Genomic DNA, 17048 nt, shown 5'->3' with positions numbered 1-17048 from the left:
GGGTTTTAAAACCTCTTAGCAGACCTTGTATTGAACTGTACTTTCCTGTGCTTTTTTTGCATAAAGTATTCTATCAATCAATCAAGAAAAAGGCAGCCATGAGTGACATAATGCGCTGGCGCAAGAAACATGGTTAGAGCTAGATTCTGAGAAGTGGAGGGAGGCCTTGAATGGTTTTGCACAGGCAAATAAAAACAGCTAACTGTGCCTACTCCTGCTCATGTCCATAACCTATTTTATGTAGCTAATGTCCTTATTTTATTACATATTGTGACTTGTCTACTTGATTATTATGGTGCCATGCGTCCCCCATCCTTTGTTGCACCCTGAGAGCCAGGGTAGCCAAGATCTTTTAAATATGCCTTGAAAGATAAAGTGATGACAATATTGCTAACCACATAAGTTGACACAACCTAGAGGAAACTGGCTTGGCACACTGAGAGAAAAAGAGGAAATGCAGATAGTTAATTATGAGGAACCTGCAACATATACAGTAATACAACTCATACTCCCTTTGCATTTGTAAATGAGTGTGAGATACAGGGAAACTCTGGGTAATATACAATAAGGATTGTATCGTGTGTGAATGATATGAACATGGAGATGGTTTTCCTTGCCATAGTCATTCTTCTGAGAGGTAAGTTTATTGATTATACACCACGCCTCCCAAACACATACAATCTCTCTTGTCACAATTACTCATTGTTAACAGAAAATATCTGCTGACCCTTGTCCATTACCTTCCGACAGTGTTCTATGGCGTTGAATCTGTGGATGTGCTAGCGGAAGGGACGGAGGGAAGCCTGGTCACAATAAAATGCTCTAGCAGCAATGCATTTACTAAGGCCAAATACTTCTGCAAGAATCCATGTAATTATGCAGATGTCCTAATCAATACTGAAGGGAAAAAAATGGTTTCAAAAGGGAGATACAGCATTGAGGATAAGGGAAACACGTTCTTCGTGACCATAAATGAACTGATAAAGAGTGATTCAGGCCGGTACTGGTGTGGAATACAGAGAAGTGGTGTTGACACATACAATGAAGTACTTCTCAGCGTTTTAGATGGTGAGTTTATAACAACAATATTATTATTTTAGTTAAGTAATGGCAGTTTCGTTTTAGTTTAATGTTTTTGTTTAGTTTTTAAGTTAGTTAAGATATTGTCATGTTCCTTGCATATTAGCATCACCATAATTGCACAATACAATTTGCATTCAGATTTTAACTAGGCCGTGGTTGACATCTGAACCTATTCGAAACAAAACACAACTAGAAAAAGTGCCCCTCGGGGCCAGGTCTCCACCAGGGCAGGTCAGGTTGTGGCCTCCTGGTGGCGCTATAATAGGCCAATGTGAAAAGGGTACAATTTCTTCTTACAACTTGGATGGCAATTGAATGATTTGAGGCATTTTGTTCCAAAAATGTGTTTTGCAAACATCCACATGTTGGTGGCGCTATAACAGGCCAATGTGAAAAGGTGGGATATATTCCTCAGCCTAGTAGGAACGTCTGTGAAAGATTAAACATAAATTGCACGCTGCGTTCATGATTTGAGGCTTTTTGTTGAAATCGGGCCAATCCTGCAAATTTTGAAAGTCACTGTCACAGCCAATCAGGATGGAATATGCAATATCGGACAGATGTGACTTGATCACATGACTATAGAGAGATACTGTGTAACGATTTGCGGGATTTTTGGACAAAATATGGAGGAGTAATATAAAAAAATGTGTTTTACAAAAGTCGGCCTCCTGGTGGTGCTATATTTGGCCTTATGGGTCACCTTCAGTAGACCCCGACACGATGATCAGGTCGATGATAAATTAAGGTCAAAGGTCATAGGTCCAAAAAAAAATTCAAAATTGCACAGAGTCCAGAGATTTTTAATTTGTGTGAATTTCAGCCTCTGTGGGGGGGTATTTATATGCAAATATCATGACCAATGGCATTGCAATGGCATTGCAATGAACATCAATGATGATGTTTAGGTGAAAAAATGAATTAATTAAAATATGTTGTATTATTGCAACGCTGGGTGTTACAGGGTTAAGGTACATAATATTCTACCATGTTGTATGTATAGGGTCAGGGCTTTCTTTCCACATTAATTAACGTGGAAGTGAATTAATTAATTAATTGCATGGCAGTTGATCATTGGATGATGAGTAAAGGCCTATATTCATACTCCAGTTGTAGGTGAGAGATGTGTAAAACAGATGTGTAAAGTAAAAATCACACCCGTGTGAAGTGAGGGGCGCTAATGTTTTAAAGTCTAACTCATGTTGATTGGGTGACGTAATGGTGATGTAAAACAAACGGTGCCAACACAAACATTAAATGCCATTAACAATAAAGAGACAATATGACGTGATGAGGCACACTATGTAAATGTTCCCGTCATTGTCAATTTGCGTTTTTAAAACAAACATTGAACTAAAAACAAACATTAAACCTGTATAGAGAGATGCGTTTGGGGTGAGCCACCTTATCTGGAGTATAGGCCTTTACTTGTTTATTATTTTACTTTTGTATTACTTAAATTTGAGATGGAAGTATAAGCAACTCTCTCTCTCTCTCTCTCTCTCTCTCTCTCTAGTGGTCAGTTCCATGTCCACAGCCTCTCTCAGACTCAGCCCTGACAGATCTCAGTTCTTTAAAAATGAGTCTGTCTTTCTGAGCTGTGAGGACAGACTGTCTGACTCCACTGTGTGGAGACTGAAGAGGACCAACACCCAGAACATCACCTCAGAGTGTGGAAGGGATGGTAGTGGTGGTCGCTGGGGGAGGATGAACAACACAGGATGTCTTGTCAGTTCCATGCTGTTATTTGACAGTGGAGTTTACTGGTGTGAATCCTCAAAGGGAAAGAGTAACACTGTGAATATGACTGTGACTGGTACGTTCAGCAAATCAACAACTTTGTTCAGTGTACTTGTCTGTTGATGATGTGATTGTGAAAAGACCATTACATATCAAAACCTCATCATGGTAGTGTTGTTCAGAGTGATGTAACCTCAGTCTAACGTTCTTCTATTCTGATGTTATTTATCATTGTTCAGCTGGAGCTGTGATCCTGGGGATGCCTGTACTTCCTGTGATGGAAGGAAGTGATGTCACTCTGCGCTGCTGGTACAGAACCAAGACGACCACTAAACCGTCCTCTGGCCGCCCAGCTGATTTCTATAAAGACGGATCCCTCATCGGCACTGAGTCTACAGGACAGATCACCATCCACAGTGTTTACAAGTCTGGTGAAGGACTCTACAAGTGTAACGTCTCTGGCCTTGGAGAGTCACCACAGAGCTGGATGCATGTGACAGGTGAGATTGTTGTATCACGTTTTCTATCCCTGTGCGTGCGTGTGTGTGTGTGTGTGTGTGTGTGTGTGTGTGTGTGTGTGTGTGTGTGTGTGTGTGTGTGTGTGTGTGTGTGTGTGTGTGTGTGTGTGTGTGTGTGTCTCTCTACTTTTAGCATGAATTAAAATTATTGACATTCATGGTTCACAGCTCTAGAAGCCTATTGAGGCTGAAATTGAAATGAATGACATTAAAATAGATTCACAGCTCTTAATGTGCGTTTAAGAGGAATATGTGTCTCATTCTTCTGCTGCAGACAACAACCATCCGGACACTCCCTCCACCACGCCTCCATATTTCTATTTCGCTCCGATATCAGTTGGAATCTCCATCTTTCTGCTGATCCTGGGCCTGTGTCTCTGGAAGAAGTGCAAAGGTATGTCATTAATGTCCAGGCAGCCATTTAGAGAAGCAGTAAAGGCTTCCCATACACAAGGAATAATCAATGGGGAGCAGGTCATTATTGATAATGATCAATGGGGAGCAGGTCATTATTGATAATAATCAATGGGGAGCAGGTCATTATTGATAATGATCAATGGGGAGCAGGTCATTATTGATAATAATCAATGGGGAGCAGGTCAATATTGATAATAATCAATGGGGAGCAGGTCATTATTGATAATAATCAATGGGGAGCAGGTCATTATTGATAATAATCAATGGGGAGCAGGTCATTATTGATAATAATCAATGGGGAGCAGGTCATTATTGACAAATAAACCCTGACATGGTGATTATTAGATCCCAACGGGAAACAGTTTATTTCTCAACTAGAAAGGTGCACTCCTCAGAGTGCAGATCCCTGCCAGGCATGGCTTTTGGAGTTCGGCTGTGAGCAATGTGAAGCATTAAAGATGTACATACTACTTACTGAATGTGGCCTTTTTCTTCTGCTTTTTTTCTTAACAGATCCATGTTGTGTCAAGTAAGTAAAGTATTGATCTTTGTATATCGAACATGGCTTTAGATTCCATATACTGTGTGTGTGTGTGTGTGTGTGTGTGTGTGTGTGTGTGTGTGTGTGTGTGTGCGCGCGTGCGTGCGTATATATATATATATATATATATATATATATATATATATAAAATTCTTCTTTTTTTTCTTCTTACAGACCCATTCAGCCTCAGGGAACCAATCAGGATGACATGTACTGCCAGCTGCAACACGGTCAGTCTTTGAACCAATCATGTTGCTTATTAAGAACACTTTTTAAAATTAAAATAGTTTAATTTCTAACATTAGCTGGCAATAAGTGCAATAAGTCCATCACCGTAATGTTTGAAATAAAATAAAAAATAAACAATGTGTCCACTTAGGCAACACGAGCGTCTATGAAGTACTGGATCGATCTCATCACGTTCCAAAGGGTACAGTATACTGTTTAAATATATTATCATGTTATTCATTCATACAGTTATTCATATATTGGGGACATGTGCCAGTAAACAGATTATCACTGTATATGTGATTTATTAAGCTGGAATGAGAATTGAACCCAATGAACAACACAACTCTGGCACAACCAATTGAGAGATAAAAACACCAACGCATTCATCAAACTGTTGGCCCACATTCTGCAAAGCTTCTAATCATCTTTCAACTCATGTTTCAGTCACAGACTCATCAAGACCCCAACGTGCAGCTGATGCACTTTATGCAAATGTCAGAAACATCAAAGAATCAACATAAGATGAAACTCTTTGATAATGGAAGTGGAGGTATAATGCTGTATTTTATTTGCATGTCTCAATTAGACAATTCCCCCCATCTTTTGGGGCTTAGGCACCTGCTCTTTTGCCTAAGTGCCCCTTTACCCCCCCAAAAAAACAAATGCCAGGCTGTAAAAATAGCTGTTATCAATATATTTTAATGTTTACATTGTCTTTTTTTCTCAGTGCTCTCTGCACAGCCCTGGGACAGAGTCACATAGACATCTTAACTCACACTTGATGATGGCATTAGCCTAATGGTGGTGTGATACTAAGTGAGTTGTTTTTATAGCGTGAATCTCGTTTGTGTCCGAGCATATATAGGCATGGCTGAGGCATGGTAACGCCCCGCCTGCCTGTGATTGGTCTACTGACACTGCCCGTCTACTCTGTGGTGAGTTTGAGAAATAAATAATAGGCTACAAGAGAATGACAGCTTGGCACGAGTGACAGAAGGCAGCCTTGTAACTAACTTGTAAGAGCCAAATTAATATTGTTTATGCCGTTTGCTTTGATTGAATAATTGATTGAACACATGTTGTACTATGATTTGATTTGGGTGTGTTCTAAATAAAGTGTTAAGTGTTGATTATCGTGTATTCATCTAATTATAGTAAACTAATACTATTACACTAAAAAGGAAAAAATATGAAGGGAAAATAGACCTTTTTATATTAGGCTGCAATAATGTTTCAAGTTTACACATACAAACAAATTACACAATAATCAACAAATTATTCTATCAAAGCAAACGGCATAAACAATATTAGTTTGCCTCTTCTACAAAAATAAAACGTACAAGTTAGCGTTCTCTTGTATCATACCATAGGCCTACTACTTGTATTATTTATTTCCCACCTCGGAGGACTGAAGGCCACTAGGACAGTCAAGACGGGCAGTGTCGGTAGGCCAATCACAGGCAGGCGGGGCGTTACCATGCCTATGCTCGGACACAAACGGAATTCACGCGTTTTTCACCTGCTGTTCATGGCCACTATAGTTTCTCATTGTCTAGATCTAGTTGACATTGACTGGTTAATTTTTGTGTGATGTTTGCCAACTTGATGTTCTCATAGTACTTGATGTATTACATTTCAAATGTATGCTTGAGACTTTCACCTGATTGGACATGTTGCATTGTTGTTTATTACGTAGCAACAGGTGCGATGCCTTTTCTGTGAATTTCCACATCTTGTCACTGCACGCACACACGCATGCACGTACAAGTCTAATTGATATGGCACTGTAGTTAAATAAAATGGTTATAATGTGATCCATTTGTATGTGACTTTGTTATAATCAGTATGACAGGAGGTGCAGTTGGCCCTTGGTACCCTTTGAAAAAGGTTTGGACACCCCTGGTCTAGACTAGAGGAACACAACTGCCTGACGTCACGTCACAGGCTCGATTCCCGTTCCTTACGACCTCCGCTGAATGTCTCACCCCATCTCTCTCTCCCTTTTTCCTGTTCATCTCTCCTGTTCGCTATCAATTAAAGGCAGAAAAGCCCCCCAAAATATCTTTAAAAAATGTAATAAACTACTGCGACATAGTAGAATGTGCGTCTAATTTTTAAGGTTTTGTTCAGAGATTAGACGGCCAATACTGTCAATATAGCATTGTCTTTTGTTACTCAACTCCTACCTCAACATCCCCATCTTCAAATGAGTCCAGTAGGCTACAGTGACTGCTTGGTCCATGGCTGAGTGTGTATGCACTTTTAACTTATTTTATAAAAACCGCAAAGGAGTTGAAGGCAGGAAGCAGGCAGTTGAACAGGAACCATCAGAATGACGAAAGTAGTCAAAAACAAGAACAGATAACCAGGAACGGCATCAACAACAACAAGCTTTGAACTAACAGTGAGTGTTTGCAAAGAGTCCAGTCTTATAGGGAGCAGGTTGATTAGCAAAGAGTTCACAGGTTGGCTGATGAGGGAGTTGGACACAGGTGTGAAAACACCTGTCCCCCCCACCCCCCAAATAGTCATATTTAAACCGGGGACCCCCGTCTCTTTCTGAGTCTCTCTCTCTCTCTCTCATGCTATTTTATATTATGTTGTTCTTTTGAGTCACTTAAATATAATTTTACAGTATTTTGTGATGATATTGTATTATACGGTTGTTATTATAAGAATATATTTTTAATCCAGACTTAAAACACCCGATGGCCATTTATAGTGAGTTATAATAATTAGAAATGTGAGTTATGATCACACTATAATGCATTGCAACACTGATCATAATAGTCCAACATAATTCCAGCAATTATGAACTATTATAAATAATACGTAACCGTATAAGTCCTCATATAATGCTTTATAATGTGTTAGCAATATTTTTCTGAAGCATGTTCAATATATATGAGTTCTGCTTATGAGCAGATTAAGTATGTATAATGTGCATTATAGACATGGGATGCATACTGGAGTAGTTACCGCAATTTATGTCTGTTTTGTTTCTTTGTACAATGAATAGTACTTCCTATACTGTTACTTTTGATGCCCTTAACCACTGATAGATTTATTGATTGATTGATTGATTGAATACTGTATCAACACGATTACTAACAGTACTGGTGGTAGTCAAAGGTTTAAACCCTATAATTAACACCAGATGCTTTTGATACTTACACGTTTAATTAAAGGGAGCTTCTAGGACTTTGAAGACTTCCAGAACAAGGAAGAAAACTGTCTTCCTGCCCTAAATTCATCTTAACCGCAGTGCATATTTATCTGAACACAACAGCACAGTACAGTAGGCCTACAGTACATTTCAATAATCCCTGAGGTGACATTATTTCTTTGTATTGACCCAGCAGTGTGCTGCTCCAAGTTGGGCGTAAAGTGTGTCGAGAGCCGCACAACAGCTCTGATTGATTGAATTGAAATGAAATGAAATGATTACTATATTTACCCAGGGTATCTGGGTATCAAGAACTTGTTTCCAGCAAGGCCCTGCTCATAGAACACATTTCATCGTAGTGGTTCAATGCCTTGTTCAAGGGCACTTCAGCGGTGGTCATTTTAACGTGTCGGACAGCTGATTCGAACTGGCGACCTTCCGGTATCAAGACCGCTCCGCTATCCGTTCGGCCACCGCTGCCACGAATGTTCAGTTCAGTTCAGTTCAGTTCAGTTCAGTTCAGTTCATCTATCTGTACATTGTGTGAGTTGCAATGTTAGCCAAGCTAATCGTTTTAAAATCACAACTTCAATGAAATGTGTGAAATATATGAAATATGTGACATATTTGTCATATAGTACTTACTGTTTACAATGCCAGCATTGAGTACAAAGTATCAAAAAGTATAGTGCAAAGTTTTCATCAAAAAATAAATAAAATAAAAATGGTGCACAATCTATGTAAAGTGCTTTTATCCAAAGCGCTTTACATTGTGCATTACATTCACCCACACATTCATACACCGGTGGGGCGGAGGAAACCACGCAAGGCAGGGTGAGGCACCAACCTGCACATCATATCAGGAGCAATTAGGGGTTCAGCGTCTTGCTCAAGGACACTTGGACACTAACTCTGGGGGAGCCCGGAATCAAACTGGGAACCTTCCATCCCCGCGGTTCCCATCCGTCTGCTCTACCAGCCTCTACCCCTGAGCACAGGCTGCCACTCTTTCAAATAAATAAACAATTTATTTTTTAACATGGTGGAATTATGGTTTTGAACAGCAACGTCTTGGGGGCAACAGATAGCTCTGAGCTTTGGTAACTGAGGAAGTGCAGCATGTGGAGTAATAGATGTTCAATCAACGTTACACCTTCAGACCTGGTTTGTTGACACTCTGTTCATCTGACTGACCTCAGAGACCTTCCATAGGCCTGGACAGAAGATGGGAGAGAGAGATTGTATTGAACTGGAGCGCTATAGGAGATGGTTTTCTGTCTTGTACAGTCTGACTGTACAACTCCTCATCTGGCTGGCTTGATCAGGTTGATTAGGATGATCAGGATGGGGGATGTGAGATGCAGTTAAGCAGTGAATGTGAATGTGACGTACACCGTTGAAAGTAAAAGGGACTTACCTCTCAACATCTCTGGCCCGTACTTTGAGTTCAATGGACAGGTGGCGGAATCAGGTCCACTTCTCTATACCTAAATTATGGCCATCCGCGCGTTGACTATACTGATACTCAGTTTCCTTATCTGAAACTACACTGTAAAATGTGAATGTATCCATTTGTAACCCTGAGAGTGTACACATACACATACATACTAGTACTACTGGTTCATTTGGTTACATTCAATTACACTCAGAGTCAAATGAACACTCTGGGTTTTACATTGTACCTGTCCTGTTTTATGATTTGCATACCTGCTCAGATCTCATGTGACTATGAGACCATGAACCCCTCTGGAAGCGTTGGACTTGAGCTCTCAGACTGCACAGGCACAAGAGCAGCAGTGTCATTGCCTCCTCCACCTCCACCACCACCACCTCCTCCTCCTCCACCTCCACCACCACCACCTGCTCTCTACTCCAATGTTATCCTGAAGAATGGGGAGCCTGCTGACAGTACTAGTGTCAGTCTGGGTTTCAGTGACCATGGGCATGTGGATGTGTCAGGACAGTACCAAAACCTTGGCTTGCAAGACGAGCACATCTACCACCATCTCAATCCAACAATTAAAGTGGATTTTAGATTTTAATAGTATTTTAGCTCTCTTTTAACTAGCATACTAAAAGCCAGTGGAACGACATTTCGTTCTCTTATGCATTTTATGTATCTGCTGAATGACAATAAAGCTATCTATCTATCTATCTATCTATCTATCTATCTATCTATCTATCTATCTATCTATCTATCTATCTATCTATCTATCTATCTATCTATCTATCTATCTATCTATCTATCTATCTATCTATCGATCATAATGATTGAGAGGCAGTACCTCTCGTTTAACCTCTTATCATAAGTGTAAGTTAAAGTACATTCAGATAACGAACTGATTGACACGTTTACATCCTATCTGTTGTTTAATGAAAGTAAAATCATGCGAACTAAATCTGTCAAAATATTCCCTAATAACAACTTATGGATGTCTAGTGATCTGAAGGGTTGCATTCGTGAGAAGAAACATGCATTAAAAATGGTAATGTTGAGTTAGTTCGAGAAAAAAGATGTGAATTAAGATCTAAACTGAAACAAGCAAAAATAGATTACAAAGATAAAGTTGAGTACCAATACTTTGCAGGGAATGCCAAGAAAGCATGGGAAGGTTTAAATGTGATGATGGGCAGGGAAACTAAGCAAAAGCGTACCCCCCTGTCGCACCCCTCTCCATCTTTTGCTAACGATCTAAATATCTTTTTCAGCCGTTTTGATAAGAATGACTTCAGTGCTGAGCGTGATAGTGTGTGTATGTCCATTCCGGAGTATGTCCCTATCACACTCAGTGAAAATGAAATTGTAGCTAGCCTTTCCTGTATTAAGCCCAACTCGGCCCCTGGGCCTGATGGCCTTAGAGGTAGAGTGTTGAAAGAAAATGTTCATGAACTTAAAGGTATTGTGTTGATGCTATTCCAGTATTTGCTTGACTCTCTAACAATGCCCAATTTATGGAAAATATCTTGTATTGTGCCTCTCCCCAAGAAGCCTGGAGCCACTGAACTAAAAGACTTCAGGCCCATTGCTCTTACTTCCATTTTGGGAAAATGTTTTGAAAGAGTTATAAGCAGACAAATCACAGCGATGGTTTCTAACAGCTTAGATCATCTCCAATTTGCTTATAAAAGTCAGAGAGGAACTGATGATGCAACTATCAGCCTGTTTAACACCCTGTCAAAGCATCTCCAAGTCCCCTCCCACTTTGCCAGGGTCCTTTTTATTGATTTTACCTCTGCTTTCAACAGCATGCAGATACACACCCTTCTGCAGAGACTCATTGACATAGGGGTAAATGGAGGTATTATCCATCTTGTCAGAGACTTCCTCTCTGACCGTCCTCAACAGGTCCGTGTTAATGATACTCTGTCCAACATCACTGTGCTTAACACCGGTGCTCCACAGGGGACTATCTTATCCCCCTTACTTTTCTCCTTATATACAAATGAATTCCAGTTAGACCAGGATATGTTTCATTTGTTCAAATATGCGGATGATATGGCCCTGGTTGCCTTACTGAAGAAGGGGGACACAGCGGGGGAGGAAGCATACAGAGTACATGTGTCATCTCTTCAGAACTGGTGCGAGAAAAGCTCCTTAGGGATCAATGTGACAAAAACAAAAGAACTTGTCATTCATGAAAAGGAACCTGTGCAGTCCATTACAATTGGTGGACAAATAGTGGAGATAGTAGACACTTTTAAATACTTAGGCACATATATTGACAGCAAACTCAATTTCAGTGAAAATACTGACCAGATTTTTAAAACTTGTAACCAACGCCTCCATCTACTACGCAAGCTCAACTCATTTGGAGTGAGTAAGCATATTATGGAGACGGTCTATAAAAACCTGATAGAGGGAATTTTGACTTTTAACATGGCTATGTGGTATGGAAATCTAAATGTAAAAGGAAGAGGCAAGCTGCAGCGAATAGTAAACCTAGCATCAAAAATCATTGGGAAGAGACAGCAACAAATAGGCTGTATCTACAAGGAGGTACTTCGTAGAAAAGCTATCAAGATAGCAAACGACCCCTCTCATCCACTCTGCAGGGAGTTCGAGCTACTTCCCTCTGGTAGACGGTACAAAGTGCCAAGAGCTAACCGTAACATTTTTAAAAATTCCTTCATACCAAATGCCATTAAGGCACTAAATGATACCATGTCTCGCTAGATTTGTTTGTTTTTTCAATGTATTTGCCACTGTTGTCCTGCACTTTTTGTTTTGCCATGAGAAAATAATTGTGTTACGTGTTTGTTGCTGTTGTTGTAACTGTTTGTTTTTTTACTGTTGAGACCGAAGACAAATTTCCATACGTGGACAAATAAATGAAACTAACTAACTAACTAACTAAATTGACTTGTGATATCATATCAGTGAGTGTGTCTTGTATAATGTGTTCATTTATTAGCAGAGATACACAAAAGAAGAAGAAGATAACGGTCCTGAGGTAAAACAGAAAATGTCAGTGCAAGAGCTCTCAAAGAGCACAATAGCACTTACTGTATGGGTGGCTACAATTCGAAAACCCAATTAAAAGCCAAAGCCCCCCCCCCCCCCCCTTACTGTACACTATTATTTCTTTTGATTTCTAACCATTTATATGACGTTTATGCAGGACTGTATCATTTTTATGCCATTAAATGTTATGATTAATTGAATATGGAGGACCCCAATGGAAACAAGCCATGGGCTTTTCTTGGGTTTTAAAACCTCTTAGCAGACCTTGTATTGAACTGTACTTTCCTGTGCTTTTTTTGCATAAAGTATTCTATCAATCAGTCAGCAAAGCCAAGAGAAAAAGGCAGCCATGAGTGTCATAATGCGCTGGCGCAAGAAACATGGTTAGAGCTAGATTCTGAGAAGTGGAGGGAGGCCTTGAATGGTTTTGCACAGGCAAATACTACTGCTCATGTCCATAACCTATTTTATGTAGCTAATTTCCTTATTTTATTACATATTGTGACTTGTCTACTTGATTATTATGGTGCCATGCGTCCCCCATCCTTTGTTGCACCCTGAGAGCCAGGGTAGCCAAGATCTTTTAAATATGCCTTGAAAGATAAAGTGATGACAATATTGCTAACCACATAAGTTGACACAACCTAGAGGAAACTGGCTTGGCAGACTGAGAGAAAAAGAGGAAATGCAGAGAGTGAATTATGAGGAACCTGCAACATATACAGTAATACAACTTGAACTCATACTCCCTTTGCATTTGTAAATGAGTGTGAGATACAGGGACACTCTGGGTAATATACAATAAGGATTGTATCGTGTGTGAATGATATGAACATGGAGATGGTTTTCCTTGCCATAGTCATTCTTCTGAGAGGTAAGTTTATTGATTATATTACACCACGCCTCCCAAACACATACAATCTCTCTTGTCACAATTACTCATTGTTAACAGAAAATATCTGCTGACCCTTGTCCATTACCTTCCGACAGTGTTCTGTGGCGTTGAATCTGTGGATGTGGAAGGGACGGAGGGAAGCACGGTCACAATAAAATGCGCTCACAGCAATGCATTTTATCATTTCAAATACTTCTGCAAGAATCCATGTAATTATGCAGATGTCCTAATCAATACTGAAGGAAAAAAAATATACAGCAACAAATACAGCATTGAGGATAAGGGAAACACGTTCTACGTGACCATAAATAAACTGATAAAGAGTGATTCAGGCCGGTACTGGTGTGGAATACAGAGACGTGGTGTTGACACATACAATGAAGTACTTCTCAGCGTTTTAGATGGTGAGTTTATAACAACAATATTATTATTTTAGTTAAGTAATGGCAGTTTCGTTTTAGTTTAATGTTTTTGTTTAGTTTTTAAGTTAGTTAAGATATTGTCATGTTCCTTTCATATTAGCATCACCATAATTGCACAATACAATTTGCATTCAGCTTCTGTATTTCTTGTATAATTTTGTTGGGTGCCAAATTACACAGAGAAGATTTTAACTAGGCCGTGGTTGACATCTGAACCTATTCGAAACAAACACAATTAAGTAATCTGTTGTAGGAACTGCGTTTCACAAGGTCTTCCTCAGCTGAGGAAGAACTGTTAGGTTGAAATGTGTCCGTTGCTCTATCTGGGGGAGGTAAACAATGGGACATTTATGGGTGTTGGGCAGTGCAGTCGTACACCTTGTGACTTTTGTTTAATCTGGAGTGTTGTAGGCATTCTGCTTTGCAGTGCTTTCTCGTAGAATAATAATACTACAATTATTATCTTGTAGCATGAATGTAGTACCGTAAGTGAAACATGATGACTCATTGAACTTATGACCTTGAGTTGTGCATATGTGTCCATTTCTATGACATGTCTCATGCTCCACCTTTTCCCTCTGACTCACGTACAACACCATTACAAAGCACCCACTACTACTACTACTACTATCACTGATGCCAGCACAACAGCAGGTAAGACATGGTGGTGGCATGAGACAACATATGAATGAACATAACTCAACTAATTTAATGTCTCTTGTCCATTCATTATTTTTTCTTTCTTTCTTTCACTCTTTATTTGTGTTAATCTCCTCCACTTTTAAGTTACACTGGGAGAAAATGAAAGTGGTTCAACCCAAGGTAAGTGTGTGTGTGTGTGTGTGTGTGTGTGTGTGTGTGTGTGTGTGTGTGTGTGTGTGTGTGTGTGTGTGTGTGTGTGTGTGTCCGCGTGCGTGCGTGCGTGCGTGCGTGCGTGCGTGTGTGTGAGAGAGTGAGATAGAGATAGATAGAGGGGGGGGAGAGAGAGAGAAAGAGAGAGAGAGAGATCATAACTGACATGTGTGCCCTTGTCCTTTCCTGCCCAGGTCAACTGAAATATATTGGAGCAGGACTCGGAGTTGCTGCTGTGGTACTGCTTGCACTCGTTATCATAGTATTCATCAGACTACGAAACAGAGGAACCAAGACATCCAGTGGTATGACACAAACAGACTCATGGGCATATTTGCACAACAGAGGAAGTTACAATAGAGAGGGATATGACACATTATGAAACATCATTTGGGGAGGGTGTTTGTGTAGTTCCTTGCTGAAATGAATAAGCTTAACTTCATTGTGTACCTTACATCTTAGACCTTTGTTGTGACATCGGTGCCATCCTCTCAACTTTGAATGGGAATCGAGAAACAGAAGTCATGACACCACCACCCATTCAGCACCAGGAAACTACTACTCCAAACATCTACTCCAACAAGATCACGCCTTTGGATTCTCAAGTCAAACTGGATGGTGGCATCTCTATGCCCGTAAGCAATGAGACTGATGCCGATGGCCTCTTGTACTCCTCTGTCACCTTTGAAAAAACAGCACACCACAGGCGCAGTGCTGTCACAGTGACACTGGATGAAGAATCTGCTGTATATGCTACTGTTAAAGATGGAGTGCCATAGTTTTGTACTTTTTCTGTTTTGGATGTGCCTATGGAGTTAACATTACTCTAATAGACCCCTGGGTTTGGTTATAATATTCAAATGTCTTCCCTGTGTATTTTTGGTTTCTTCCTGAAAGCCGAAAGCCTTTGAGTTAAAAGGCCCAATCAAAATACACCATTTTAGTGACACACTAAAATCATCCCCTCCCCTAAACCTGTCTGTCCCCAATTATCATACCAGTAAGACGCCCTGAGAAGTGCACGCATCGGCCTGGGTGACGGCAGACAGGCGTCCCCCACACGCCTGTCTGCCGTCACCCAGGCCTACCCCCTGTTATGATTTGCCCATGTCTGTGTACTCCAACTTGAGATACAGTGTACTTGATATGTATTGTGTACTGCCTGTACTGTAGCATACTTTATAGATAGGCTACGAGAGACATCTCGGCGGCAGCAAGGTCAGCTTGCTGCAGTAGGCACGTTCTTCTGTCTCATATCTTATTGTCACGTCATTATGATCCAGCACTATATATGTTTCCTGTTAGCGTGATACTGTCTCGTGTCCGTTAATTTGTTCTCCCGGGCCCGCCGCCGCAGTCGCCGTACCAAAGGAATACTTCAACAGGATTGTCACACACCACCCAGCCTGCACACACTACCTGTCTGTCAGAACCAGACGAGGGTCCAGTACTTAGAGATTACAACACCCCCCGTAGGGCATGGGGGGGTCAGATCAACATATGTAATGAATTCTGTACTGGCCATATATGGAGCGTGTCTTGAGTGTACAGGGTCAGATCAACATATGGAATGTCAGAACAGGTCAGCTCCATATGGAGATCTAAGGGTGGCAGCGGGGGCAGTGTCTTACTCTTGAGTGTGGGTTGAGGGGCCAGGCTGGGCCTTAAAGTCTTCTTTTTGTTACTTTATTTTATTTATTTTTGTCTTTTAGAAAGTTAAAGCATATGTTTCTATATATGTTTTCAAATGCTCAATAAATAATTAATCTTAAAATGTAAAATCTCAGAACTCAGAACTACACACACACACACACACACACACACACACACACACACACACACACACCCTAGAGGAAATAGGCTGGGCAGAGAGACAAAAGGGGAACCGCAGAAAAAAGACAATTAAAGAACCTGAAACTGTAATACAACTTATACTCACTTCACTTTTCATTTGCAAGCAAGAAACAAGGAAAGTCTGGGTAATTTACAGTAATTAGGGGTTTTGAGTGGATGGTATGAGCAACATGGAGATGGTTTACCTTACCATAGTCGGTAAGTATTACACCATATACTCATCCAACACACACACACTCTGTCGTTCTCCCTCCATTTTTGTTACTATATCAATGAATGATTGTTAACAGAAAATACCTGCTGACTATTGTCCATCATCTGTTGATAGTGTTATGTAGCATTGACTCTGTGGGTGTGATGGAGGAAGGGAAGGAGGGAAGCATTGTCACAATAAAATGCGCTCACAGCAATGCATTTTATAATTTCAAATCCTTCTGCAAGATACCATGTGAAAACGAAGATGTCCTAATGAATAATAAAGGGGTAAAAGGTAGAAATGTTTAAAATGGGAGATACCACATTCATGATGAAGGAAACATATTCTTCGTGACGATTACTGATCTGACAGGGAAAGATTCAGGCCGATACAGGTGCGGAATAGACAGACTTGGTGTCGACACGTATACTGCAGTAGAACTGCAGAAGAATGTTTTAAATGGTGAGTTTATTTACAACAATATTACTATAATTTGCACTGAGTGTCCCTATTTCTTAGCATACACACTGTTTAGGTTATGATATTAAGCTTATAAGTTATTGTATTTGTTGTGCTGTAAGTATTTTATCCCTGCTAACTACATTATGCATCTGATAGATTTAAAATGGAGATAATAAGATAAATACTTTAATAGTTACATAATAGTTATA

At 40.2% G+C, this 17048-nt stretch overlaps 2 protein-coding genes across 4 annotated transcripts; both read left to right on the top strand.

The window, feature by feature from the left end:
* Nucleotides 1-512: 512 nt before the first annotated feature.
* LOC306921522 (uncharacterized protein) lies at nucleotides 513-15346 on the top strand. Of its 3 annotated transcripts, none has more exons than XM_079498679.1 (6): nucleotides 513-637; nucleotides 751-1068; nucleotides 14082-14129; nucleotides 14262-14297; nucleotides 14522-14632; nucleotides 14790-15346. In XM_079498679.1, the coding sequence occupies exons 1-6, from the start codon at nucleotides 592-594 to the stop codon at nucleotides 15104-15106; spliced, it is 876 nt and encodes a 291-aa protein (XP_079354805.1). In that variant the 5' UTR covers nucleotides 513-591; the 3' UTR covers nucleotides 15107-15346. The 3 variants fall into 3 exon arrangements, with proteins under 3 accessions (XP_079354805.1, XP_079354807.1, XP_079354806.1); XM_079498681.1 differs by lacking the exons at nucleotides 513-637; nucleotides 751-1068 and adding exons at nucleotides 12908-13032; nucleotides 13149-13457; XM_079498680.1 differs by lacking the exons at nucleotides 513-637; nucleotides 751-1068 and adding exons at nucleotides 12908-13032; nucleotides 13149-13457 and having other exon boundaries at nucleotides 14262-14303.
* LOC306922108 (uncharacterized protein) lies at nucleotides 2611-4591 on the top strand (the record flags this gene model as incomplete). Its single annotated transcript, XM_079499501.1, has 5 exons — nucleotides 2611-2899; nucleotides 3063-3323; nucleotides 3616-3735; nucleotides 4272-4287; nucleotides 4474-4591. 5 exons carry the CDS (start codon nucleotides 2611-2613, stop codon nucleotides 4589-4591), a joined length of 804 nt encoding a protein of 267 aa, XP_079355627.1.
* Nucleotides 15347-17048: the final 1702 nt, after the last annotated feature.

Source organism: Electrona antarctica (genome assembly GCF_951216825.1).
Source record: "Electrona antarctica genome assembly, chromosome: 4".
NCBI lineage: Eukaryota > Metazoa > Chordata > Actinopteri > Myctophiformes > Myctophidae > Electrona > Electrona antarctica.
The sequence above is the reverse complement of the archived record's forward strand: the minus strand, read 5'-3'. Positions and strand labels throughout refer to the sequence as shown.

Bases quoted from the DNA above. Each gene is read 5' to 3' on its own strand.
- LOC306921522 (XM_079498679.1), top strand. From the start codon at position 592: ATGAACATGGAGATGGTTTTCCTTGCCATAGTCATTCTTCTGAGAG. The intron at 14,130-14,261 runs GTAAGACATGGT...TCCACTTTTAAG, and splicing joins TGATGCCAGCACAACAGCAG to TTACACTGGGAGAAAATGAA. The intron at 14,298-14,521 runs GTAAGTGTGTGT...TTTCCTGCCCAG, and splicing joins TGAAAGTGGTTCAACCCAAG to GTCAACTGAAATATATTGGA.